This window comes from Eubalaena glacialis, chromosome 15, assembly GCF_028564815.1.
Source record: "Eubalaena glacialis isolate mEubGla1 chromosome 15, mEubGla1.1.hap2.+ XY, whole genome shotgun sequence".
Classification (NCBI taxonomy): Eukaryota; Metazoa; Chordata; class Mammalia; order Artiodactyla; family Balaenidae; genus Eubalaena; species Eubalaena glacialis.
In genome coordinates, this window is record NC_083730.1 from 82,766,210 (window position 1) to 82,788,343 (window position 22,134).

A 22,134-nucleotide genomic window follows, 5' to 3' on the forward strand; every position below is an offset into this window, starting at 1 on the left:
TGGGGCTTCCCTGGTGGCGCAGTGGATAAGACTCTGCGCACACAATGCAGGGGGCCTGGGTTCGATCCCTGGTCAGGGAACTAGATCCCACATGCATGCTGCGACTAAGAGTTCGCATGCCACGACTAAGGAGCCCACGTGCCGCAACTAAGACCCTGTGCAACCAAATAAATAAATAAATATTTTTTAAAAAGAAGACAAAATGTAAGCAAGATAAAAATGCCAGTGTCTTGAAAGGAAGCCAATTAGCAATGATATCAACTCTTTTAAAAAAAAATTCGATATATCATCGTATTGATGAACTCTAATTTTTAAAATGTTGGTGCTTGGTTTGGTCTATGATTATTGCTATTGATGGAAACGCAAGTTGCTCAAGATAGTCAATTACAAATAATTTAGACGTGACCTAACAGCATAAAGAAAGAAAATGACTTCATCCTTTGGACAAGAGACAGCTTTGAAATTCTAGTTTAAATGTTGACGGTGGACCTACAGGGAGCCATGAGAATGCCTCTTATTTAGCATCGCAGCATTCCATTCTGAAAATTCTTGAGTTTTGTTGGGAGGAAGAATCCCTCACAAGTACAGGCAAGATTTTAATTACAACAAGGTAGAAAATAAGAAATGTTAAAATAAATGGGATGAGAATATATTTTTTCACTTTGAGGAGACTCTGTGGGGGCCAATTCAGAGATAAATTTGGTCACAAAGGATCTGAGAATCAGAATACTGGGTTCCAGTCTGGCTTTTACATCTGTGTTCACGTTTACTGCTTGTACGTTACTTTTTTTTTCTATGGAGACTTGGGTGCAACGTAAAGAGTAGGGTTACTTTGGACAAACCATTAACCATGTCTGGGCCCTTTTATCCCTTTTCTTGCTACACACACCAAGACAAAGGACATCCTCAATTTGTTCATTGCTTATAACACCGTGCCCCCTTCTACTCAGAGATAATCACACAAATTAATTCATGCAGATATTCAACTCTCTTGTTTTCCAAGTTACCAGCTAGCACCTTCCTTTCCTGAGCCTAATTAACTTTCTGCAGGCAAATGTTCCCACTTGCTCAGTTGAGAGTTGGTTAGCAAGTTATTGGATTGGGGAAAACCACCTTTTAAAAAATTTATATTCTGAGAAATATGAGGCAGCTGTACTGTAGAGGACCTGGGTCTGAGAGTCTAAACAAGGCAGCCTGGACGCTTTTTTTTTAAAAAGACAATTGACAGCTCTTTTCTTATCTGTAAAATCGGGATAATACCGTATTGAACAAACCTACACAAAAAGAAAGGACTCCCACCGACTGGGAAAATACAGTTTTGCTGACCCCAGGATGGAGTATTAGCATCCTCGTTTTTATTTTAGTCTTTAATAAAGCTCTAATCAGTCAGGGGAGGAGCCACGCTCCTTTTCTTCGGGATGATCACGCAAACTCTAAATGTCTAGGTTTCCCGACCTATAAATGGGATGGTTCATGTCGTTCACCTGTTTAAATTAAAGAGACCACCTCCACCTGCCAAGAGCCCTTCAAATCTTCTGCCTCCTAAGTCCCTTAAAAAAAAAAACCTCTTTAGTTTTGGCTCCAGGCGCCGCCTAGCGGCTGTGTTCGGAAGTGGCCTCTGAGCTTCGGGGTCCTTGCCGCGGTTGGGCCTACCCAAGGATTTGCCTAACTCCAGGGAGCCTGTCTCCGCCATTTTCCACTACCCGTTGAGGATTTTAAAGACGGCGACGAAGGAGATGGGGTTAAGGCGAAGGGGGCGTCAGGCGGCCTCTCCACTCCCTGTAGGATGGCGGAGCCAGGCGGTCCTCGGGCAGCTCCCGACCCGGAAGTCGCCGCCGGCGCGAGGCCCCCGTCGCCGAGAGCGACCGCGCGGGGCGGAGCTTGGCGAAGACAGGGAAGGGGTAGCCGCGGCTCCGGCTCTTCGAGTCAGCGGCTCCCTCGGGCGCTGCTACGCGGACGTGGAGTCCGCAGGGCGGGTGGCCGCGGATCCCGGGTGGCACGCTCAACTACGGGCAGAGGCGACATGAGTGCTGCGGGGCTGTTAGCTCCAGCTTCGGCCCCGGCTGGAGCGCCGCCGGCTCCGGAGTACTACCCCGAGGAGGACGAAGAGCTGGAGAGCGCCGAGGACGACGAGCGCAGCTGCCGGGGCCGCGAGTCGGACGAAGGTACGTCTTCCCGCGGGCCGGGCAGCCCCGGGTGGAGATGGGACAGCAGTGGGAGGGGGTGGGGCTGCCTGGGAGAGGGGCGGGGCGACCTCTGGGGTTTGGGGGCGGTTGGCGGAGCCGCCGGGGGGAGCGCGGCTCCCGGAAGTTATCCCGACAGGTGCTGTGGAAGGCGAAGCCCTGAGGACGTTGTATCCTACAGTTATGCGGAGAAGGGCCTTAAGAAGCTGTTGTCGGAGCTGTAGGTCCCTTTAAGATTCTGCCCCTCTTCCCCCAGCTGTCTCTGAACCTGAGGTCTTCACTGGTTGGAATGAGAAAGCCATTCATTGGGTCCACGGAGTACTCCTCACTATTTAGTTCCTGAGAGGCTCAGAGCAAAGCCCGGTTTAGCTTTCTAGTTACTAAGGTGCCTCTCTCCCCCTACCCCGGGGAAATGCTTAAGTCAGCCCTGCTTTGGGCAGTGCGGGACAGGTTGGGTAAAAGTACGAGACCTGGAACCAGGCAAATCGAATTAGGTGTAAATTTGGCTCACTGAACCCAGCTTAATATTAGACAATTTATAATATTTAGGTTTCCGAGCCCCAGTTTCCCCAACTACAATGAGGCTGTCAGTAGTACCTACTTCCTAGCGTAGGTGCGAGGATAAAATGAGATACAGGCATAATGCACGTGGCTTGGTCCTTGGTCTAATACTCAGTTTTCACCATTGGGGAAACAGGCACGGGGGGGCGGGGGATAGGGATTTGCTTAATGGTGCTCAGGTGTTGTGTTTTCAGTTCCACACTCTTTGCATTATGATTACTGCCTCTGAGAGCCTGGCTTTTCAAACTGGGCTTTATAAGCTTCGTAAGTTTGAGGAACACTTTTTGTGGAATGGAGGAAGGAGTTGGCTGCAGGAGGAGAAAGATGAGGAAACACGAAAGGACAAGAGAGAAGAAAGAGGAGATAAAAAGAGATGAACATATGGGTGAACAAAATAGGGCCGTGGAGCAAAAGCTAGACCAACTGTTTGGAATCAAGAGTATGCTTTATTCATCTCAGTTCCCCAAGTGCCAAGTACTGTGGCTGGCTGGCACACGACTGCTCTGGATAGGCTTCTTCACTGAAGGAGGGGGGAAAGGTAGGTGGAGGATTGAGTCTGCAACAACCTTTAAAAAGTCAGCTGTATGTGAAGATACAAAATTGAAGAAACTAATTACAATTTGGTTAAACTGCATTTGAAGACAAGGCTTAACCAGAGAATTTGAATGTGAATCACTTGTACTGCTTTTAATGCCCACAAGGGGGAGCAGTGAAGCAAAAATTGAGTTTTGTTCCCCCCTCAAGTAGGGCTGTTGAAGTTAGGTGGACACTCCAGCCGTTTGCTTATTCTAAAAACAATGTTTACGTAGAGAATGGACTTGAGGACATGGGGAGGGGGAAGGGTGAGCTGGGACGAAGTGAGAGAGTAGCACTGACATATATGCACTACCAACTCTACTGTATAGAGTTGGTATGCTTCTAGGGAAGCAGTGGCATAGCACAGGGAGATCAGCTTGGTGCTTTGTGACCACCTAGAGGGGTGGGATAGGGAGGGTGGGAGGGAGGCTCAAGAGGGAGGGGATATGGGGATATATGTAGGCACATAGCTGATTCACTTTGTTATACAGCAGAAACTAACACAACATTGTAAAGTAATTATACTCCAATAAAGATGTTAAAAAAATTAAAGACAATGTTTAAAGTGTTCTGAAACAGTTTTTGTTTGATCTTCTTGTCTTGTTCTCTCTCCCTTTGAAAATACTTCGGTTATTAGAGTTCATTTAGTTGGTTTGGATTCTCCTTTGTATATATGATGTAAAATCTTTTAGGGGTTCAAACTGGCATTTACCAGAAGAGAATGTTCATATTAGGTTGTTTTGGAGTAGTGAGCAGGGCTTGCTGCCTGTAGTTTTCCAGTCTTACACCCACATATCCTTTTCCTGAACTGCCAGCGTTGTTTCTGCTGAAGTCGCAGCCTTGACTATGACCACCTGTGTCTGATGCACTCTGTTCTCTGGCTGCACTTCAGATAAAGGCAGGCTCTTTGGATAAATCTGGCTGTGTACAAGTTGGAAATGGCGTTTTCTTTTCTGAAGTAATTAGATGTAATATTTTTCATTGATGGCTTCACGCAGGCCTGCATTGAGTAGAAATTCATTTTATAGACGTTTGTGCAGTGTCACTGTGTCAGGTGATACCAACTCTACGAATTACGATTTTAACAAACCTTCTTCCCTAATTTTTTACACAGACACTGAGGATGCTAGCGAAACTGACCTGGCAAAGCATGATGAAGAAGACTATGTAGAAATGAAGGAACAGTGAGTATGGTTTTTACATTTCTTCTTTGGAATACAGAATTGACAAGAGCATCTTTAGTAGTGATTTCGTGTGTATGGTTTTCACGTAGTGCTTCCAAAGACCATGCATATGTGTGCAATTTCCCCCCTTTAAATTTGTCACATTTAATCGCTCTTCCTGTGATAAGAATCTTTTGAGGGAAGGCTAGAAAGAACCTGGAGGGAAATGTTCCCAGGGAAATAAGGCCATGTAACAGGAGAGAACCCTTGCCTTTTTTTTTTTTTTTTAAATGTGAAGACTGCCCAGAGGGGGGAAATGGTGTTTCACAGCTCCTCGGTTCTCAGATGGGCGTGACCCCACCGAGCACTGACTACAAGCTGGACGGTGTGCTGGACCCCTGGAGAGCTCGGGGAGACCAGGATTGGAGAGCAGGGCTCCTGACTCCTGCTCCAGCGCCCTTGCCCTTACCCCGCATCCACACCCAAGCCTCCAGCGGAGCCACACCTCAGAGAAACTAAAACCACTCCCTCTTATCGGAAACTTATGGGCAACACAGTATAACATAGATCTGATAAGTATTTGTGGAATGTATTTTGAGGATCTTGATTCGGTTTTTTAAATTCTTTACCATCAAACTGGATGATCCACATTCCTTTCCTTATAGAATGTTTTCCGTATAAACGAATGTTTTGTGACCATCGTCTGGATTCTGTCATCCTTTTCAAGCCTTGGAATCCAAAGGGGAAGCTCAGCTAGATCTGACCAGTGCCAAATAAAGGATTGCTTTAATAATTGATGTGATTTTTCTCACAGCTTCAGCCCTGAAACTGTGCTGGCTTTTTATTTCACTTGTACTCTCTCCAGGCTTCTTACTGACTTACCTGGACCCATATGAGATGTATTTTTACATACCTATTCTTTTTCCAAATCTGAATTTTGTTGTTGTTGTTTACTTCTTGAATCTATTAATACTTTCTTTCAAAGACCGACTAAGAATTCAAAGGCGTAGTCTGGCACACTCATTGTGGTGGAAAATTAAATACACTGGGTTCCAAATATTGACTTCTTGTGTGCAGCTTACTCATCCTTTCCCTCTCCTATACTTGGTATGTGTAAGTGAACGTACCCCTTAATATTTGATGATGTAGAAAATAATTTTGATGAAAATTGAATGCCCTTTGTGATTCAAGATGAGCATTGAAAGCATCAGCATTCTCCCTAAAAGAATCAGGCCTTGAGACTTCCCTGGCGGCCCAGTGGTTAAGACTCCACTCTTCCAATGCAGGGGATGCGGGTTCCATCCCTGGTTGGGGAGATAAGATCCCACGTGCTGCGCAGCGCAGCCAAAACAAAAAACAAAGGCCTTCCGTGTAATTCTCAGATTCTGCCTACTCTTCCTCAGCCTGTAGACAGACAGGTTGTGTTTGCAGCCCTTACTGGAGTCATCGAGAGGCTGTCGTGCCTGTTACCTGTTAGACGGGTTGCAAGTCCTGTTTTTGTCACTGTGAAATTGGGGGTGTTTTTCTGGTAGAAGCAAAAATATTGCTGAAACGTGACTGACGTGTGAAATCCACCATTCAAACAGACTTACCAGGGTATATAATTGCCTATAATCCATTCAGCATGGGGGGGGAGAAAACATGCCAGGTTCTTTTGCTTTGTGTGTACTGTGTGTTCTTATCCCACTGGGGCTGCAAATAAATCCTGCATTTTAACTTTTGTTACTGAATTGCTGTCATTTCTCTGATCATAAAAGAGAAGTGTTTTTAAAAATGACGTGAAGGTTTATTAACTTAGTGCTTACACAGCAGTGCTATCTATGTAGAAAAATGTGCTGGAGGCATAATGTTACTCCTTTGGAACTTACGATCTGATTGTAGAGTTGATATGAGAGCTGCATTTAACGCTTTCTACGTTTTCGTGTGTATGTTACGCTTCTGAATTCCCAAGAAAATGGCATCACACTTCCAATCTTTGCCTAACTATGTTTATCATTGTCATTTATTTATTAATACTTTTCATGTCTTCGTATTTGTAGATTTTAGACTGATTCTCTAAAGGTGAGAGAACACAGGAGAATCTACAAAACTGGGAAACTATTCAAAAACACAGAATCCTTGTCCCTTTCTGATCCCTTTAGCTGTGGGCACATTTTAAACCACCAGCAGGCTTTAGTTTTCTCTCTTCCTAAGGGACATTAATGACATTTCCATAAAAGCCCAGGTAATTTCTGCATGTAGATTATTTTTGAATTGGGTATTGGATGTTTTTGCCTCTGAGTGTGGCTTTCCTTTTTTTTTTTTTTTTTTTTTTTACAGGATGTATCAGGATAAACTGGCTTCTCTCAAGAGACAGTTGCAACAACTGCAAGAAGGTTGGTGTGTGATTTAATCCTTCTTTTCTAAACATACTTCCTAATATCACACACCTTTGAAATCTGTGTATTTCACTTCTCAGTGAAGTGGGAGTGATTTAAAATTTGGTCTGGCTGATTTTAGCAGTCAGTAAAGTGGCAATTTTCAGACTTTTTTGAAATCTCAGTTAAGGCCTTCTGCAGAGCAAGAACTGGAAACAGCCATGCCTAAAGCTGGCTGTTTTTAGGAGAGATGCTGTTACCAAGGATAAATATAATTGTACTGTTCTTTCTAAACTGAATGCTAACGAGCTGTGGGTCCTTCTCACCGTGTTTTCTCTTCTTACTTTGTAAACTACAAGTGGGTTGTGTCTTGTCGAAGGCTGTTTGCTGCCAGAGGCAGTTCAGCACTGGCTGAAGAGCACAGGCTCTCCATTCCTGTGGCGGGCTTGAATCCCACCTGCACTGCTTTCTAGAAATTTGACCGCGGGCACTTCACTGTCTCTTGCTTAATTTGTCTTCTAATCTGTGAAATGAAGAAAGTAGAGGCAGGTGAGATTGTGTGTGACGGGCGACCAGCACCGCCGGGCACCCGGTGACAGCCCAGCGTCGGTGGCTGCCGTCAGTAGCTCTTCGGCTTGCTTCTGTGGGGCCCCCGGCACCGAAACTACTGCTCCACGAGGTACTTGCATTGCTTGGAGCAGCCCATCTTATACTGATTTCTCCTTCATGGTGAAACATGTTCCCGTGACTTGCAATCACACACCTTTGTTTTAGTTTTTCTTCCCATGGTAATGGAAGTATTGCTAGAGAAAGAAATACGTCCCACTCTAGCAGGTCTGTAAGGTGTGCCCGGCAGGGTTGAGTGGGGGATTTTGAAAAAGATGCCATTAATATAGCCCACTGGGGACTTCCCTGGTGGCGCAGTGGTTAAGAATCCGCCTGCCAATGCAGGGGACACGGGTTTGAGCCCTGGTCCGGGAAGATCCCACATGCCACGGAGCAACTAAGGCCGTGCGCCACAACTACTGAGCCTGCGCTCTAGATCCCACGAGCCACAACTACTGAGCCTGTGCTCCACAACAAGAGAAGCCACCGCAATGCGAAACCTGCGCACCGCAATGAAGAGTAGCCCCCGCTCGCCGCAACTAGAGAAAACCCGCGCACAGCAACGAAGACCCAAAGCAGCCAAAAATAAATAAATTAATTAATAATGAAAAATATGTATATATAGCCCACTGAAGCATTGTCATCTGAAAACGCTTCCCACGCTAATTGGGACCCTCATAATTAGCTGCTCAGGGAAGAGCCATTTGGTCAGACGCTGTACTGAGCTGTCCAGTAATGTCACTAGCCACACGCGGCTATTTAAATTTAATTAAAATTAACAATTCAGTTCCTGGCTTGCACTAGCCCCGTTTCACGTGCTCATAGCCACATGTGACTCGGGGCTAGCATACTGGACAGGGCAAAATAGACCATTTCCACCGATGCACAGCAAGTTCTACTGGATGGCATTGATCTAGACCTTACTGAGGGAGAGTGAGCGTTTTCCAGGAAAGGGAGGCCCACAGACTGAAACTGTAGCAGCGAGTAATGAGAGTCATTGGTGGATGGGTGCAGCTTTCTTCTTCTACTCACTTGCTAGAGAGTCTTAAAGCCACTGGTTGGGGTTTCTGCTGTGCATCTTGCTTGGGAACCAAGTTACCTCTACTCAAGGGTGCCTTTCCATGGTGTGTGTTTTACTCTAATGTTATTTAAAACATTCACTGTCGGTGCTAGAAAACCAAAATGTAGAGCAGTTTGAGCTTCATAGTAACTATTTTGTAAATCTCAATCAGGTACATTACAGGAATATCAGAAGAGGATGAAAAAACTAGATCAGCAGTACAAAGAGAGGATACGAAATGCAGGTGAGGCTCTCTCTTAACTGGAAATAAATCCTCGTCAAATTTTCCTCCTTTGGCTGATCATCGATTGGGACGTAATGTGGCCAGAGGAGCCATTCTCCAAAACGTGTTTCAGCTATCCCATTGTGGGGCGAGTTTTGGGGAAGAGAGACTCCAAAGCTGCACTTATGTAGGACTGTTCATCTTCTTCCCCAATGAGTGGCCTTAGGCTGCTGTCCTTTCACTTTCTGATCCATTGACTTTGCAGCTTTCTGTGGATGGAACCCTTCTTTGTTTCCTTCAGTGAGTAGATGCCCATGTCCATCAAGGCACAGAAAAGGAGCTGCAGGGTAGGGGGTGCAGGGAAGGTGGGCGATAGAGCTGCTGTGGCAACCCAGCACCCCTCTCCCCGCCCCACTCTCAGTTCCTGAGGCATCTCCTCAGGCATCTTTAAAATCCTTAGCCTTCTTCCTGGAGCCCCCTTTCAGCAGGGGGAGGGAGTGGTGCTGTGGAGGCTGAGGTCCCAGGTTGAGGGCTTCCTCCCATCCCTTAAGGGTTTAAGCCTTTTAGCACGCGTCTGCTCTTGGAGCCTCAGTTTCCCCATTTGGAGAGAGCACTGCTAATATCTCGTGGAACTGGTTTGAGATGTAAGGAGGGAAAGAAAATTGATGTGAGCCATTTCTCTTAAGCGAGAACGGCAGGGTGAGTGTTGATTTGTCTTTCTGAATTCTACTCTCAGTCCTGTCCTCGGTGTCTTTCGTAAACATCCCCGCCACCCCTGCCCCCAGGTGAAAATGCAGAGGGGCTCCTGAATCAGTCACACCTTGAGCTTCAAACAGCACATCCCGTGCGGAGCTGACCCGCCTGCTCTTGCTGTGTCTGGCGTCTGGCTGCTTTGAAACAACCGCCACCAGCTCCGAGTGCTACGTGTCGCTTGACTTGCTGGTGCAGAGGTGATGTCTCCGAACGGCGCAAACTTCAGATATCTGGCCCGTTCACACGGGTACGGGTCTGCAGCAGTCAGGAGTGGGTGTGTTGGGCTGGGTGCGCCTGGGCTCGTGTGCCTCACGCTTCCCGGTGCCAAGGTGATGAGGATTTCTGCGGGTTAGAAAACAGTGAGTGGCCGGTCCGTTTTCCTCAGTTAATTTTCTCATTCAACAGTTGATGGATGTCTAGATGCTTCATCTCGAATTCCTGAAACTCTCAAGATTTTATGTGTGACTGTGCATATGTGCTCTTTTATGGGGGGATGGATCCATAGGGTCTGCAGAGGAGACCGTGGTCCGGTGGGAACAGCACCCCCTGGAGTTGCCGCTCCACCAGCAGTCTTTGTGGACCGTTTGCAGCAGCTCAGATGTCACCCAGAAAAGAAGCCGTGGACCTGTTTGGTTCCACGTGCTCAGCGTGCACAGGACCTTAGAGTCTGGAGGTCGGGGAGCTCCTGGGTAAACAGGCGCTGATCTCCTGGCGCGCAGTGGGTGCTCAGCAAGCTGCTGATACGGGGCAGTGGGTATCTGAGGTATCTGAGAGGGGCTCGCTGAGCGAAGGGGCCTTGGAAAACGCCTCAAGGAGGAGGCTGCAGTAGCCTGAAACTCTGAGTTGCGGTCGGAGACCAGAGGACATTGCAGGTGGAGGCCTGGGTGTGAGCAGAGCCGCAGGAGGGCTCGGGACCTCTGCCCTCTGAACGCTCGGGGAATGCCCTTCCTCACCATGCAGAGCCCTGTGCGAGGGGCTTTAAAAGTATCCACGTGGCCTCTGCTTCTGGAGTAACTGCATTGCTCCTTCTTCCTGCCCCGTAGGACTGGTGAGGGTGTGTACTGAGTGAAAGAAGGGCTAACTTTATTTATTTCTCCAGGGTGGTTTGGTTCCTGCTGCTTGCTTTCACCCTTGGGCAGAGCTGCCAGAGCGAATTCTGTTCAGGGTCAGATTTCAACTAGACACGCATGCTTCTCGCATCCTACCCCTTCACGTATATCAACGGTTTACTGATGGAAACATTTTCTCCTTGCAGCCGTGCTTTCAGAAAGCAATCACTGCTTCTAAATGAATCCTAACGTCACTGTCTAGAAAGGTGGCATAGCCTGGTGAATCTAATTGCATGTTTTATCTCTTTCAGAACTCTTCCTCCAGCTGGAAGTAAGTACCACGGGTCTTCTGGGCATGCAGGCTCATTCTCAGACTGGAATCTTGCTCTCCCAACCGATCCGGTGGCCTTTCCTTCCATTACCACGCAGACAGCTGGGAAGCCCCCCAGAAGCCTCCGTCAGTGTTCTGTTTGACTAAAGGACATTTGGTCTCAGTTCAGAAATTCTATCTATTCGTTTGTTGGTTGGGCAGCTTCTGCTTATCACAGAGGGGCTAGGGGATACTCACACTTGACCGCTTTCTTGTCGACGCTTATCTCACGTTAAAGCCATTTGGGAGTATGTCTGAATTACAGTGGCCTAATAGTTTGTTATACTGGTCCTCAAAGCAGCCTGGTCTCTGAATTGGCTCCGTTTTACAGCTGAAACCCTGGTTGGGTCGGAAAGATGGATTAAGATCTTTCACTCAGCAGACGTCTGAGTGCTGGTTGTGTGTGAGGTGCGGCGCTACAGGCAGAATCAAGGGCTGGAATCTTGGGTAATGTGCTTGCTCCCGGGAGGCTGGTGTGTGTGGGGGGTGCGGGGGGGTCATAGTTTATCAAAGCCGCGTATGAGAGACAGTGTTAGGACTGAAGTCAGTGCAACACACGCGGCCACAGCCCAGGGGGTCACAGAGTCCACAGCCGTAGCCCACCAGGAGCCCCCTTGTTCTTCACTTAATGCAACAGTGAGATTTGGAAAACGGATGCTTACGCATTTATTTTACTCAGTATAATTTCAGGGTTTGGGTACCCCGGGGTTCAGGCACCTAAGAAGTGATCCTGTTCTCTCATTGGCCTTTATCTTACTGTAAGCGTCAAAAAAAAATAGAGTGACTCAGGCCGTCTTGACTTGGTATCCTGTAACTATTTTAAGTATAGATATTTCATCTGGAATGTACTATTTTCCTTCGAAATTGTGTCTTCAAAAGGGTTTATTTACTGTTTCTGAGAAACTTACATTCTGTTTTCACATACAATCCATAAAATATAAGATGTGGAAGAGAGGAAATAGATCTGAGTCACGAGTGAGGTATGCACATAAAAACCAGAAGTGTGGTTCAGTTTCACGCATTCGTTGGAAAACTTGCTCCCAGACACCCTGTTTCTGAAAGTTGGTGTGTTGACTGCAGCTGTTTCTCTTCTTTCTAGTAAACGTATTTCCTTTGTGCTTGTGCACAGAGCCAGGCTTTGTGTTGGAGCCCTGGCTGCCAGGGTCGTGTAGCCCTAGCCTGTGTTTCTCTTTTGCTCAGACTGAACAAGTGGAAAGAAATTACATCAAAGAAAAGAAGGCGGCAGTGAAAGAATTTGAAGACAAGAAGGTTGAGCTGAAAGAGAACCTGATTGCCGAGCTAGAAGAAAAGAAGAAAATGATTGAAAATGAAAAGCTAACGATGGAACTGACTGGAGGTATGAAAGCACCACAGCAGAGTCCTGGGAGACCCGAGGGGGACCCTGGGGGGAGGGTGGTGCTCCGGTGCCGACTCCCGTTGGTTCCTCATCAGAGCAGAGTGAGCTGAAAGGAGGGTGGGCTTTCACATGGTGGGTCAGAGTTCTAGCTCTATCTTGTATTGGCTGTGTGACTTTAGTCAAGCCACTTAACGCCTCTGAGCCAATTTCCTCCTCTATAAAATGGGGCTGATCATATCTCATCTCACAAGACTGTGGTTAGAAATACGAGTGCCTAGTACAGGGCCCTGTACATAACAGGTGTTGGGTAGATCTTTAATAGTGACTGCAACTTCAGGCTTATGCTTTATTTAATGTAATTCCTGGGTTGGCTGCCATTCCTATCTTGGTTATATTCACAAATTACCCTGGTCTCTCTGTGGTGGTAGGAATCCCTCTGCTTTTGCTTTTTTCGTTCTACTTTCATTATGGAAAAGGCATTGTCTTCCTTTGACCCGGGTGTGAGAACAGAGGCTTTGGCTGTGTCATCTGTGCTATTAGATCCCTTCGCCCCAGGTGTTACTGTGAACATTTCAGAAAGAGTTGTTACCATTTCAGCAGGGGTAGCTAAACTGAACCGTTCTCTTGTAAAGGCAGGAAAGTTACGTTTGACTCGGAGCCAGTCCCTCCCTGGCCTTCTAGGATTCAGTCATCTGCATATGGGAACTCAGCAGGTTGTAGGCAAGTTTAAGGGAGAGGCAATATGGGCTGCCTCTTCTGTTGCCATATGTAGACCAACAACGCTGAGAAGGATACAGGATGGGAATTGGCTTGAACTAGCTATTTTGGAACTTGGCAAAATTTCTTTCCATCAGCAAATATCGCAAGGCACGTCAGTGGTGAGTTTGTCACTTGGGTATGTAAGTGACATGCCTTCGGCACACCCCAAAATTTCACTCTTACAATCATGTTCAGAAGGTCCTGGAGTTCTGGCATGTCTGATTTTTGTCGGGGTCCTTAAGAAATACCTTGTTGTTATGTAAGTCCTTGGGGCTGACTTTGAAACTAAAAGTAACAGTTAAGAGCTGTATTTCCCCTTTGGTATTTCTGGTGCTGTTAGCCAACAATGCCCTCCCATTGACACAAACTTCTAGCTCCAGTCCCCACGATACAGCGATGATCATGTGGTTGTGTCTAAAGTAGGGGTCTGACTCTTGAAAAATCTCTCTTCTGATATACCTTCCTCATTGGAAAGACTTGGCAAAAGGAATGAATTCCTTGCAGACCACTGACAGTGGCTCAGAAATGTGTTTTGGTGAGAATGGATGCTGAAATAGCATCTTCAGAACAGCACCGGCTTATTCTTGTTGACACGTTTTTTTAATTAAACTGCAAGCCCATTGGTGCCTTGTCCGGTCCCAGTCGGCGTGCCTGTCTTCTGACCTGCACACCATCTTCTCCAACGGTGGCTCCGGCCGGCATTGACGCCTCATCGCTCTCCGTTAGAGCCACCAGATGCTCTGAGCCTTCATTAGGCTGGTGGGAAATATTGTCGGTTTATAGCTGCTCCCTTTCCATCTGCGGGGAAGGCTGTCATCACCTCACCTGTGATTTGGCAGCCTAATTATTGACAAGCGATAGACGCTGTTTGGCCAGGCAGTTTTACAGCTGGAATCTTAACGGGGACAGTAGGCATCCTCAGTGACTTGAGCGGCCAAACCTGCCGGGGTAGAAAAGACAAATAAATGCAGGGAAGTCATTTGTGAGGCAGTAAAATAGATTACAGGAGTGCTTAAAGCTAGCCATGGGCATTAAAGGTGCCGATGTCCTTCCTCAAGCCGTTTGGTACCCGTGGTATGGAAAGCACTGCCAAGGTCACGATGGAGCGTCTAAAGAGAAGGCACTGGAGCTAGAAGCATAGTGAGCGCTTCCACAGATGGTGCCGTTACGGTGTCGACTTAAAGGCCTGGTTTCCTTCCTCTCACCGAGTGACTGATTCACTTCTGTGGATTGATGCCCAGTGTCAGTGTTGCTTAGCTCTGCCCAGAAAACATACTTCTTAAAATCTCCTTTTCCAGTTCAACATGAAGATCTCTTGAAAAACAAGGCCGATGAGAAGCTTAAACCAGATAACGCATTGGAAACGGGCATACCCAGTGACCTGCTCTGTGCAAACAGGATTTCCGCCTTTCCAGCCAATTCCAGTGGGAATTGGTGGGACGTCCTCTTCACCGCCTGAAGCACTGGTGGAGAACCTGGGAGAGCTGGGTTGTGCAGGCAGAAAGGTGTACTGTTGGCAGAGGAACTGGGACGGATTATAGGTCGGTGATTCCCCCACCTTGAATGCGTATGTGAGTCAGCCGGGGGTCTTGATAAAATGCAGATTCTGGTTCAGGGCGTCTGGGGTGGAGCCAGTGATCCTGCATTTCTAACCACCTCTCAGGGGCTGGTGATGCTGTTGGTCAGACCACACTTGGAGTAGTGAGGTTATAGGTAGAATTACCTGAGGGTGACTTTTCTCTGCAGTTGAGGCCAGGGTTCTCAGTAACCCCAATAATCAACGAGAGCTTCATGAGCTTGAAAACGTGGGGCACTCTATCATTTTTAGTTCATGTGTCCTTTTACCTTATGCCAGCCACCTTTTCTCCTTTCTGCCAACAGCCCGCTAACTGCCACTTCATCTTCTTTTTTAAGTTCTTGCCTCACCAGGGGCATCTTTCAACCCTCAGGCCCCTGTGGAAGTTATTCATGACCTCAGTAAAGCCTGTGAGGTTCCTTTAGAAGATACTGGATTCAGGGGACTTCCATGGTGGCGCAGTGGTTAAGAATTTGCCTGCCAGTGCAGGGGACACGGGTTCGAGCCCTGGTCCAGGAAGATCCCACATGCCGCAGAGCAACGAACCCCACGCGCTACGTGGGAGAGCTACTGAGCCTGCGTTCTAAAGCCCACGAGCCACAACTACTGAAGCCCGCATGCCTAGAGCCCGTGCTCCGCAACAAGAGAAGCCACCACAATGAGAAGCCCGCTCACCGCAACGAACAGTAGCCCCCGCTCGCCGCAACTAGAGAAAAGCCCAGGCGGAGCAATGAAGACCCAACGCAGCCAAAAATAAATAAATAAATAAATAGTTAAAAAAAAAAAAAAGATGTTACTGGATTCATAGCGGGAGGCATGAGTAATGATAATATCAAACAGAAGCTCTGAGTGTTTACATCGAGCCAGGTATAATAAAATACTACAGTTGCCACTGAAGGCTGACAGATGTGGATGAATCCCAGCCCAGACGTGAACTTGGTTCTGTGGTGGAGTTTTGTCATTTGGCAAGGACACGATAGAACCCGCTGTGGAGGTTTGGTGTAGAGGTGAGAGGAGATGGTGCCCCGAGTGGCCGGCACGCAGAGTGGGCACTAAGGGCCGGGGAAGCTGTGACCTCATTCAGCTCCTGAGACTCCTGTGATGACTTTGCGGCGCAGGCGTGCAGGAACGGAGCCATTTGCTCCAAGTGCCCCAGTGAGGTGGTGCGTAAGCCAGACTTGGGCCCCAAGCATGTTCTCTTAACCACCGCATTATACCGACTCTAAATCCCGTGGACTCCTGTGGTCCAAGTGCTTCACAGAATGAGGTTGATAGGGAGGTCTCTGTCCTCGAGGAGCTTATGTCCTCATAGTTACAAGACTGACACGGTTTCCGTGCCTTCCCCAGTGTGAGGTAGTTTTGAGAGAGGGGGATCCTAAATAAATGAAGGTAAAGATGTGTCAGGCTGGTTTTCACTGATTGTAAAACTTTAAGAGGCACATGTGGTTGTAGTGATAAAGGAGCAGATTCACCAGAACAGGTGCCCGTGAGCAGTGAAGTCAAGGCGAGGAGAAGAGGCCCCGCACAAATGTCAGGGGAGGGAGGATGGAAGAGGGGACCTGGATTTGGGGTGGGGTGGGCTTGTCTCCAAGACATTCTTTCTTGATGAGGCTGTTGTGGAGTCCAGGCCATTGAACGGGGTTGAGGATGCAGAGCGGTGGGGCTTGATCAGTTCACTCTTGAAATGCACCCTGTGTTACGGGCAGCTGTGGCCTAATGGAAATTGGTCCCTTCGTTCCTACCCTGGTTTGGCCACCGCTGACCTAACCTTGATTTTTATCCCCCCCCCCCCCACTTCAGGCCCCTGTTTGTGGTCACCATGCAGCCTGGATTTGTGATGTTGCCATTAGAGAGGGGTGTCTTGGGGTTTGGTCTGGGCCTTCAGTCCAGCCCCGTGGCTCGCTGCCCCTGGTTTGGGGGTAATTGCCCATCTGCTGCAGTGTCGACTCTGCCGAGGCTTTTCTGTCACATTCCTACTTAAAAGGATGTTCCTTTGAATCCCTGCAACTAATTTTTTTTTTTAGTAGCTAAACAAGTGTGAGTTTGTTTTCATGGAGCAAGTATGTTAAAGTTAAAGTGAAGCTTTTACTGCATCTGTGCCCTGTAGGCGGGTGGGCTCTTGGAGTGAATGACTGCCTTGAGAAGTGCAGAGCTAAAGGCCAGCCAGTACCCCATAGTTGTGTGTTAATTGCAGGTAATTAGCGTTATCAGAACTATGTCTCCATAGGGCTGTGGCTTAGCACTGCCTCATCCTGCGCTCCCATTTCTTAGCCGGCAGGCCCGTCTGGAGAGCAGACCAGTAGGATTTACACGATTCAAGGCCACATATACCCAGTGGTGTGGAGGGGAGTTGTGCACCTGGTCTCATCGCTTGCTTGGTGTTTTCTGTCACGAATGCTCCCCTGCCTCTGGTTTAATTGTTGGATGTTCAGTTAGATTCTGCAAATTTTATCCCCACTTATTCACAGGAAGCAAACCTACAAATAGGCCTCTGGTTTAGGGAGGCTTTCTGGTTGAAGCCAGTTGGAGATGCTTTGTGCTTGGTGCACGATGTCCGAGAGGAAGCTATTTCCTGCTGGAGTGCCTTCTCCAGGGTGGCCACACTCCAAGGTCTGAGTTTCAGTTCCAGAAGTTTGGTTTTTGTCAGTGCACCTAGATTGAGCCCTTGGGACTCCTCCTGGCCAAACTCCCAGGAGACTGATGTTAATAAACCCAGCCTGACATATATACAATGGAATATTACTCAGCCATAAAAAAGAAATGAAATTGAGTTATTTGTAGTGAGGTGGATGGACCTAGAGTCTGTCATACAGAATGAAGTAAGTCAGAAAAACAAATACCGTATGCTAAGACGTATATATGGAATCTAAAAAATAAATAAATAAATAAAAAGGTTCTGAAGAACCTAGGGGGCAGGACAGGAATAAAGACACATGTAGAGAATGGACTTGAGGACACGGGGAGTGGGAAGGGTAAGCTGGGACGAAGTGAGAGAGCGGCATGGACATATATACACTACCAAATGTAAAATAGATAGCTAGTGGGAAGCAGCTGCATAGCACAGGGAGATCAGCTCGGTGCTTTGTGATGACCTAGAGGGGTGGGATAGGGAAGGTGGGAGGGAGACACAAGAGGGAGGAGATATGGGGATATATGTATATGTATAGCTGATTCACTTTGTTATAGAGCAGAAACTATAACACACCATTGTAAAGCAATTATACTTCAATAAAGATGTTAAAAATAAATAAATGAACCCAGCCTGCCAGCCTGTTTCTTCTGGTGAGAAATAGGATTTCCAGGCCCACTCAGACCCAGGTGGTCAGCACATCCCATCTTTCTATGAAACAATCGTCCATAGAAGCCGACTATGCATACCTGGCTGGGATTGGAACAAAGTGAGTTAAGTAGATAATCTTACTGTGTAGTTCCGGGCTGTGATACTTACATGTTGCTCTTCCCCTCGAATCACATCCTCCACCTGGACCCCTGGCCAGGACTGCTCCCTCCTCACTCACTCTCCTGGCTGGTGATGGGGACGTGCTAATTAATTTTAGCCGCTTCTTCAGAGCACCTTCCTTGTGCTGAAGTAGTCTTTTGGGTAAACTGATTAGGTTATTACCGTGACTAGGCCAATAATGTGGATTGATTTTTCACCGTCTCATATGGAGAATTCGATTATGTTTTCTGCTTTGTGAGTGATGGAGTTATTTTTTTCTGAGTTTTTTGGCCATGGTCAGACCGGCTTATTCCCTCCTTTCAGCTCTACCTTTGCTTGCTTCCATCATTCATCTCCCACCCCCGGAGGGTAGGGCACACTTGGCTGTTGTCTCTGGTGCCTTTTCTCTGGTGCTCTTTGGTCTTCCAAATTAGGTCTGAATGTTGCAAAGCCTCACTGTTGACATCACTTTCCTTCAAGTGTATAACTTCTGTTTCAGCTATTTGTGCCTTGACTTTTCAAAAAGATCTTTGTATGATTTTTTTCCTGGCCAAGAACATGATAATAAAAACTAGCATTGATTGAACTCTCATTATGCCAGGCACTATGTTGAGGGCTTCACATGTATCATCTCATGTAATCTTCACAGCACCCTGCGAGGGAAGTGTTATTGATATTTCCACTTTATGGATGAGGAAACTTGAGACGTAAGAGTATTTACGCAGCCTGCCTTACATCACACAGCTGCCGCAGGGATACCCACCCAACCGGCCAGTAAGAAACTGGAGAAGGGTGGCATCTCAGCATAGGGTAAGAGGTGTCTTTTAGGGAGAAGGCCCCCCCTTTCCCAGGGGTGGGTGCGTGTTTGTCCTCCTTCCTTCCGTCCCAACTTCTGAATACACCTTTATGAATGTTCATTAGGTCACTGGTTCTGATCACTTTACCTCCATTCCTAGGGGAGAAAAGTCAGTATTGCCCATTTCTCTTCTTAAGAGCAACATGCAGAAATGTCTTTTGACTTTGTTCGCACAAACCAAGGCCTCTCGGGTCTCGGGAGTTGCCGTGGTGGACGGGCTACGTTGAATTCCCTAAGGCTGTCCTGTCTGCTCTGTGCATAGGATGCGTAGTCATGAATTAACTGCATCTCATCATCAGACTTGACCTCATCTAGTTCTGCAGGAAACCCCGTGCAGCCAGCCCCTTCCGTGCGCCAGAACTATCGCTCGGCGATGGGGTGGAATCCATGCGTCTGCTGGGGGAATGTCCCAGACGCTGGCGCTTGGTGGTAGGGGTTTGTACAGATGCTCTGGTTACTGGGAAGGTGGCGTGACTCCGTGGAAGCCATCACAGCAGGGGGAGTGTTGAGCTGGCTCTCAAAGGATGTTGTGTAGGAGTTTCTGGGCAGAAAAGAGGAGGGTAGGCAGAGGACAGCACACAGAGGCTTGAAGGCATGAAAAGCAAGGGGCCTTTGGGTAACAGAATAGCTGAAAGCTTGCTCCCAGGCTCTGTGTGAAGGAAGGAGAAGGGAGGGAGACCGGAAGGGAGACACGGCCTTTATTCTGTAGCCAATGGCGAGCCATTGAAACGTTTCCTAGGAAGAGTGATGTGCTAAATGATCCGGTTTGTGTCTTAGGAAGATCCCTTTGAGGGAGACGAGGGTATGATGAGGGGATGGAGTTGAGAGGCGGTTCAAAGGCAGAACTGCCATTATCTGGTGGATCTGACGTGTGGGTGAAGGAAAACAAGTCATAGATGGCAGTTGGCTCCGGCCAGGAAGGGTGGGTCGTTGGGGAGATGGCCTTGGGGCCTGAGACATGGGGGAGAAGTGGGTTCATGTGGAACCTGGAGAAGAGTGTGTGACGTCGTGGGGTGTGGGATGCCATGCAGCAGGGTGGGTGGGGCTGGGGCTGGTGACGGGAGATTCACCGGGATCCAGGCTGAGAACTGACTGGACCCCGCAGAGCACCAGTGTCTAAGGAGCAGGCCAGCAAGAAGAACTCCAAGGAGGCAGAGCAGGAGAGAAGGAGAGATCTGTGTGGCCACGGCGGGGGGAGAGAGTGTGCAGTGAGGGGGTGAGTCAAGGAGGAGGAAAGGAGGCCTTTCTCAGGAGCCCTCCGGGTATCAGTCTGGATAGTCAAGTAGTCACAAAAGGTTATAAAGTAAAATGAAAAGAGCCCGGGTTTGTAAATCTCAAGTAAAAATGTTGGGCCTGAGGCCAGAGGCCTCTCAAAGGGCCTTTTATGCCGGTGGGCTCTGGTTTGCCCACCCTCTGCGGGAACAGCGGGAATTAGTCAGCTGAGCCGGCCCGAAGGTTCCTTCCTGTCCCAGGAGCCTACTGCTCTGTGGCCTCTTGATTTGAGGGAGGGAGAGGAAAATTTCTAGTTTCCAGGGAGCCGGAGCGATGCCAGCCGTGGCTGCAGTGGGAGGCTACAGGACGGGGCTGTGTCTCTGAGAGGGTTGTGCTCTTAGGTCAGCAGGTCTGAGTCTCCTGAGCACAGACCCCTCGAAAGTGTGATACGGTGTCTGACTCGGGCCACGTGTGGACCAGACGTCCCCGATAAAACAGTTCTGATTGGGTGGCTCTGGGGCCGATACTCTTACGCTGCGAATTCTTGCTGACTTCAGGTTGGAGTTGGATAGATTTACCCATTCCATTCTTGCCACAGATTCTATGGAAGTGAAACCCATCATGACCAGAAAGTTGCGGAGGCGACCAAATGATCCTGTCCCCATCCCAGACAAGAGGCGAAAACCTGCTCCTGATATCCGTTGCATCAAGCCTTAATCACTTTTTTACCTTTAGACTGTTGAATCCTTTGCTTTTCCATTTGATAGAATACACATGGCCGTTGTCCTTCAGAAATTGTCATGTTTGGTTGGAAAGCACATGTATTTATCCAGGAGATAGGGGATGGCCATTTTATGATTGGAGTCCTCAATTGTTACTGCTTTGAGTGGGAGGAATTTATAGACAGCAGTTATTTGGAAAGGGACTCTGTGCTGGTTTTAACACTCACTGGGAGATTCACGTGCCTTAGATTTTCCCACCTGTGAAGTGAGGACCGTAATACTTGCCTTTCGTACTTCAGTCAGCTATATCCCCCAAACAGTGGATTGCAAACTGTTGTTTAATTAAAGCAAAAGATTTCAGTCAGACATCAAGAAGCCCCTTTAATCGTTACAGTGGGAATGGGAAGGGGACACACGAGGGAGTGTTGTTTCCAACCTCTCGAGGAGATAATAAATAGCCATTTGTACAAAATGGTTTTGTTATTTGTCTGCCATGAGGAAGGGGCATAACTTCACGTTCCCTTCATCTTACCAACTGAGAATTGAAGCTGTTAGGCAAGATTAATCCTGTTCCTGTGTGGAAGTCTCAGATCTTTGGAACAAAAGCACTTCACAAATTGAGGATGAAGTTCTTTACTGTGGCCTGGGCTCCCACTGTTGTTGTAGTTACCTGTGGAGTCTAATTTCACCTTCTTACCATAGAAGTTTGTAAGATGGGGGGGATGTGAATTCTTTTAGATACCTGGCTCCATGACGTTTAGTAGGAGGATCAAAAAATTCCAAGAGGCAAACTGTAGAAACATGGTGGAACAAACTCTCACTTTGTACATTCTCACATGCTGGCACCATTTTGTTTATTTGCTTGGAAACCATCCTTTTCAGACACATTCCTTTAACTCTGAACACCCCAGCTAAACTATTTGTTAACAGATGAACAGATCATGGAGGATCTGAGAACATTAAATAAGGTACAGTTTGATTTTTTTGATTCATTTGAAAGCTTAGGCTTGATGTGGGTTTTCTGCTTTATTTTGCTCACATTGTTACTTGTTAAATCACTTTGATACCTTTGACACCTTAAGTTGTGTCTGAAATGATTTTCTCTAAGATTTTTTTGTTGTTCTTCTTACAGCTGAAGTCACCCAAGAGACCAGGTAAGTGCACGATGTTACTGGCATTCGTGCAATCTTTTTATCATATTGTTGGAAAAGCATGCGAATACCTGACAGGGAGTTGTTGCAGTTTTCAAAAACAAAACGTTCATCATTTGCCTAAGAGCAGTCATCATGAAAACTGGAGTGGACCTCATGTG

The 22,134-nt window shown here is 47.5% G+C and overlaps 1 protein-coding gene across 2 annotated transcripts in view; it reads left to right on the top strand.

Annotated features, from left to right (window-relative positions):
* Nucleotides 1–1,866: 1,866 nt before the first annotated feature.
* Nucleotides 1,867–22,134, top strand: part of SUDS3 (SDS3 homolog, SIN3A corepressor complex component) — a 37,803-nt gene continuing 17,535 nt past the window's right edge. Inside the window, exons 1-10 of one of the 2 annotated variants that reach the window (XM_061169933.1) lie at nucleotides 1,867–2,165; nucleotides 2,323–2,403; nucleotides 4,435–4,504; nucleotides 6,803–6,858; nucleotides 8,679–8,750; nucleotides 10,843–10,862; nucleotides 12,102–12,258; nucleotides 20,699–20,794; nucleotides 21,729–21,790; nucleotides 21,955–21,976. In XM_061169933.1, coding sequence (XP_061025916.1) covers nucleotides 2,024–2,165; nucleotides 2,323–2,403; nucleotides 4,435–4,504; nucleotides 6,803–6,858; nucleotides 8,679–8,750; nucleotides 10,843–10,862; nucleotides 12,102–12,258; nucleotides 20,699–20,794; nucleotides 21,729–21,790; nucleotides 21,955–21,976 — 778 coding nt within the window. In that variant the 5' untranslated portion in view covers nucleotides 1,867–2,023. The remainder of the gene's footprint in view (nucleotides 2,166–2,322; nucleotides 2,404–4,434; nucleotides 4,505–6,802; nucleotides 6,859–8,678; nucleotides 8,751–10,842; nucleotides 10,863–12,101; nucleotides 12,259–20,698; nucleotides 20,795–21,728; nucleotides 21,791–21,954; nucleotides 21,977–22,134) is intronic. The other variant, XM_061169934.1, reaches the window with a different exon arrangement.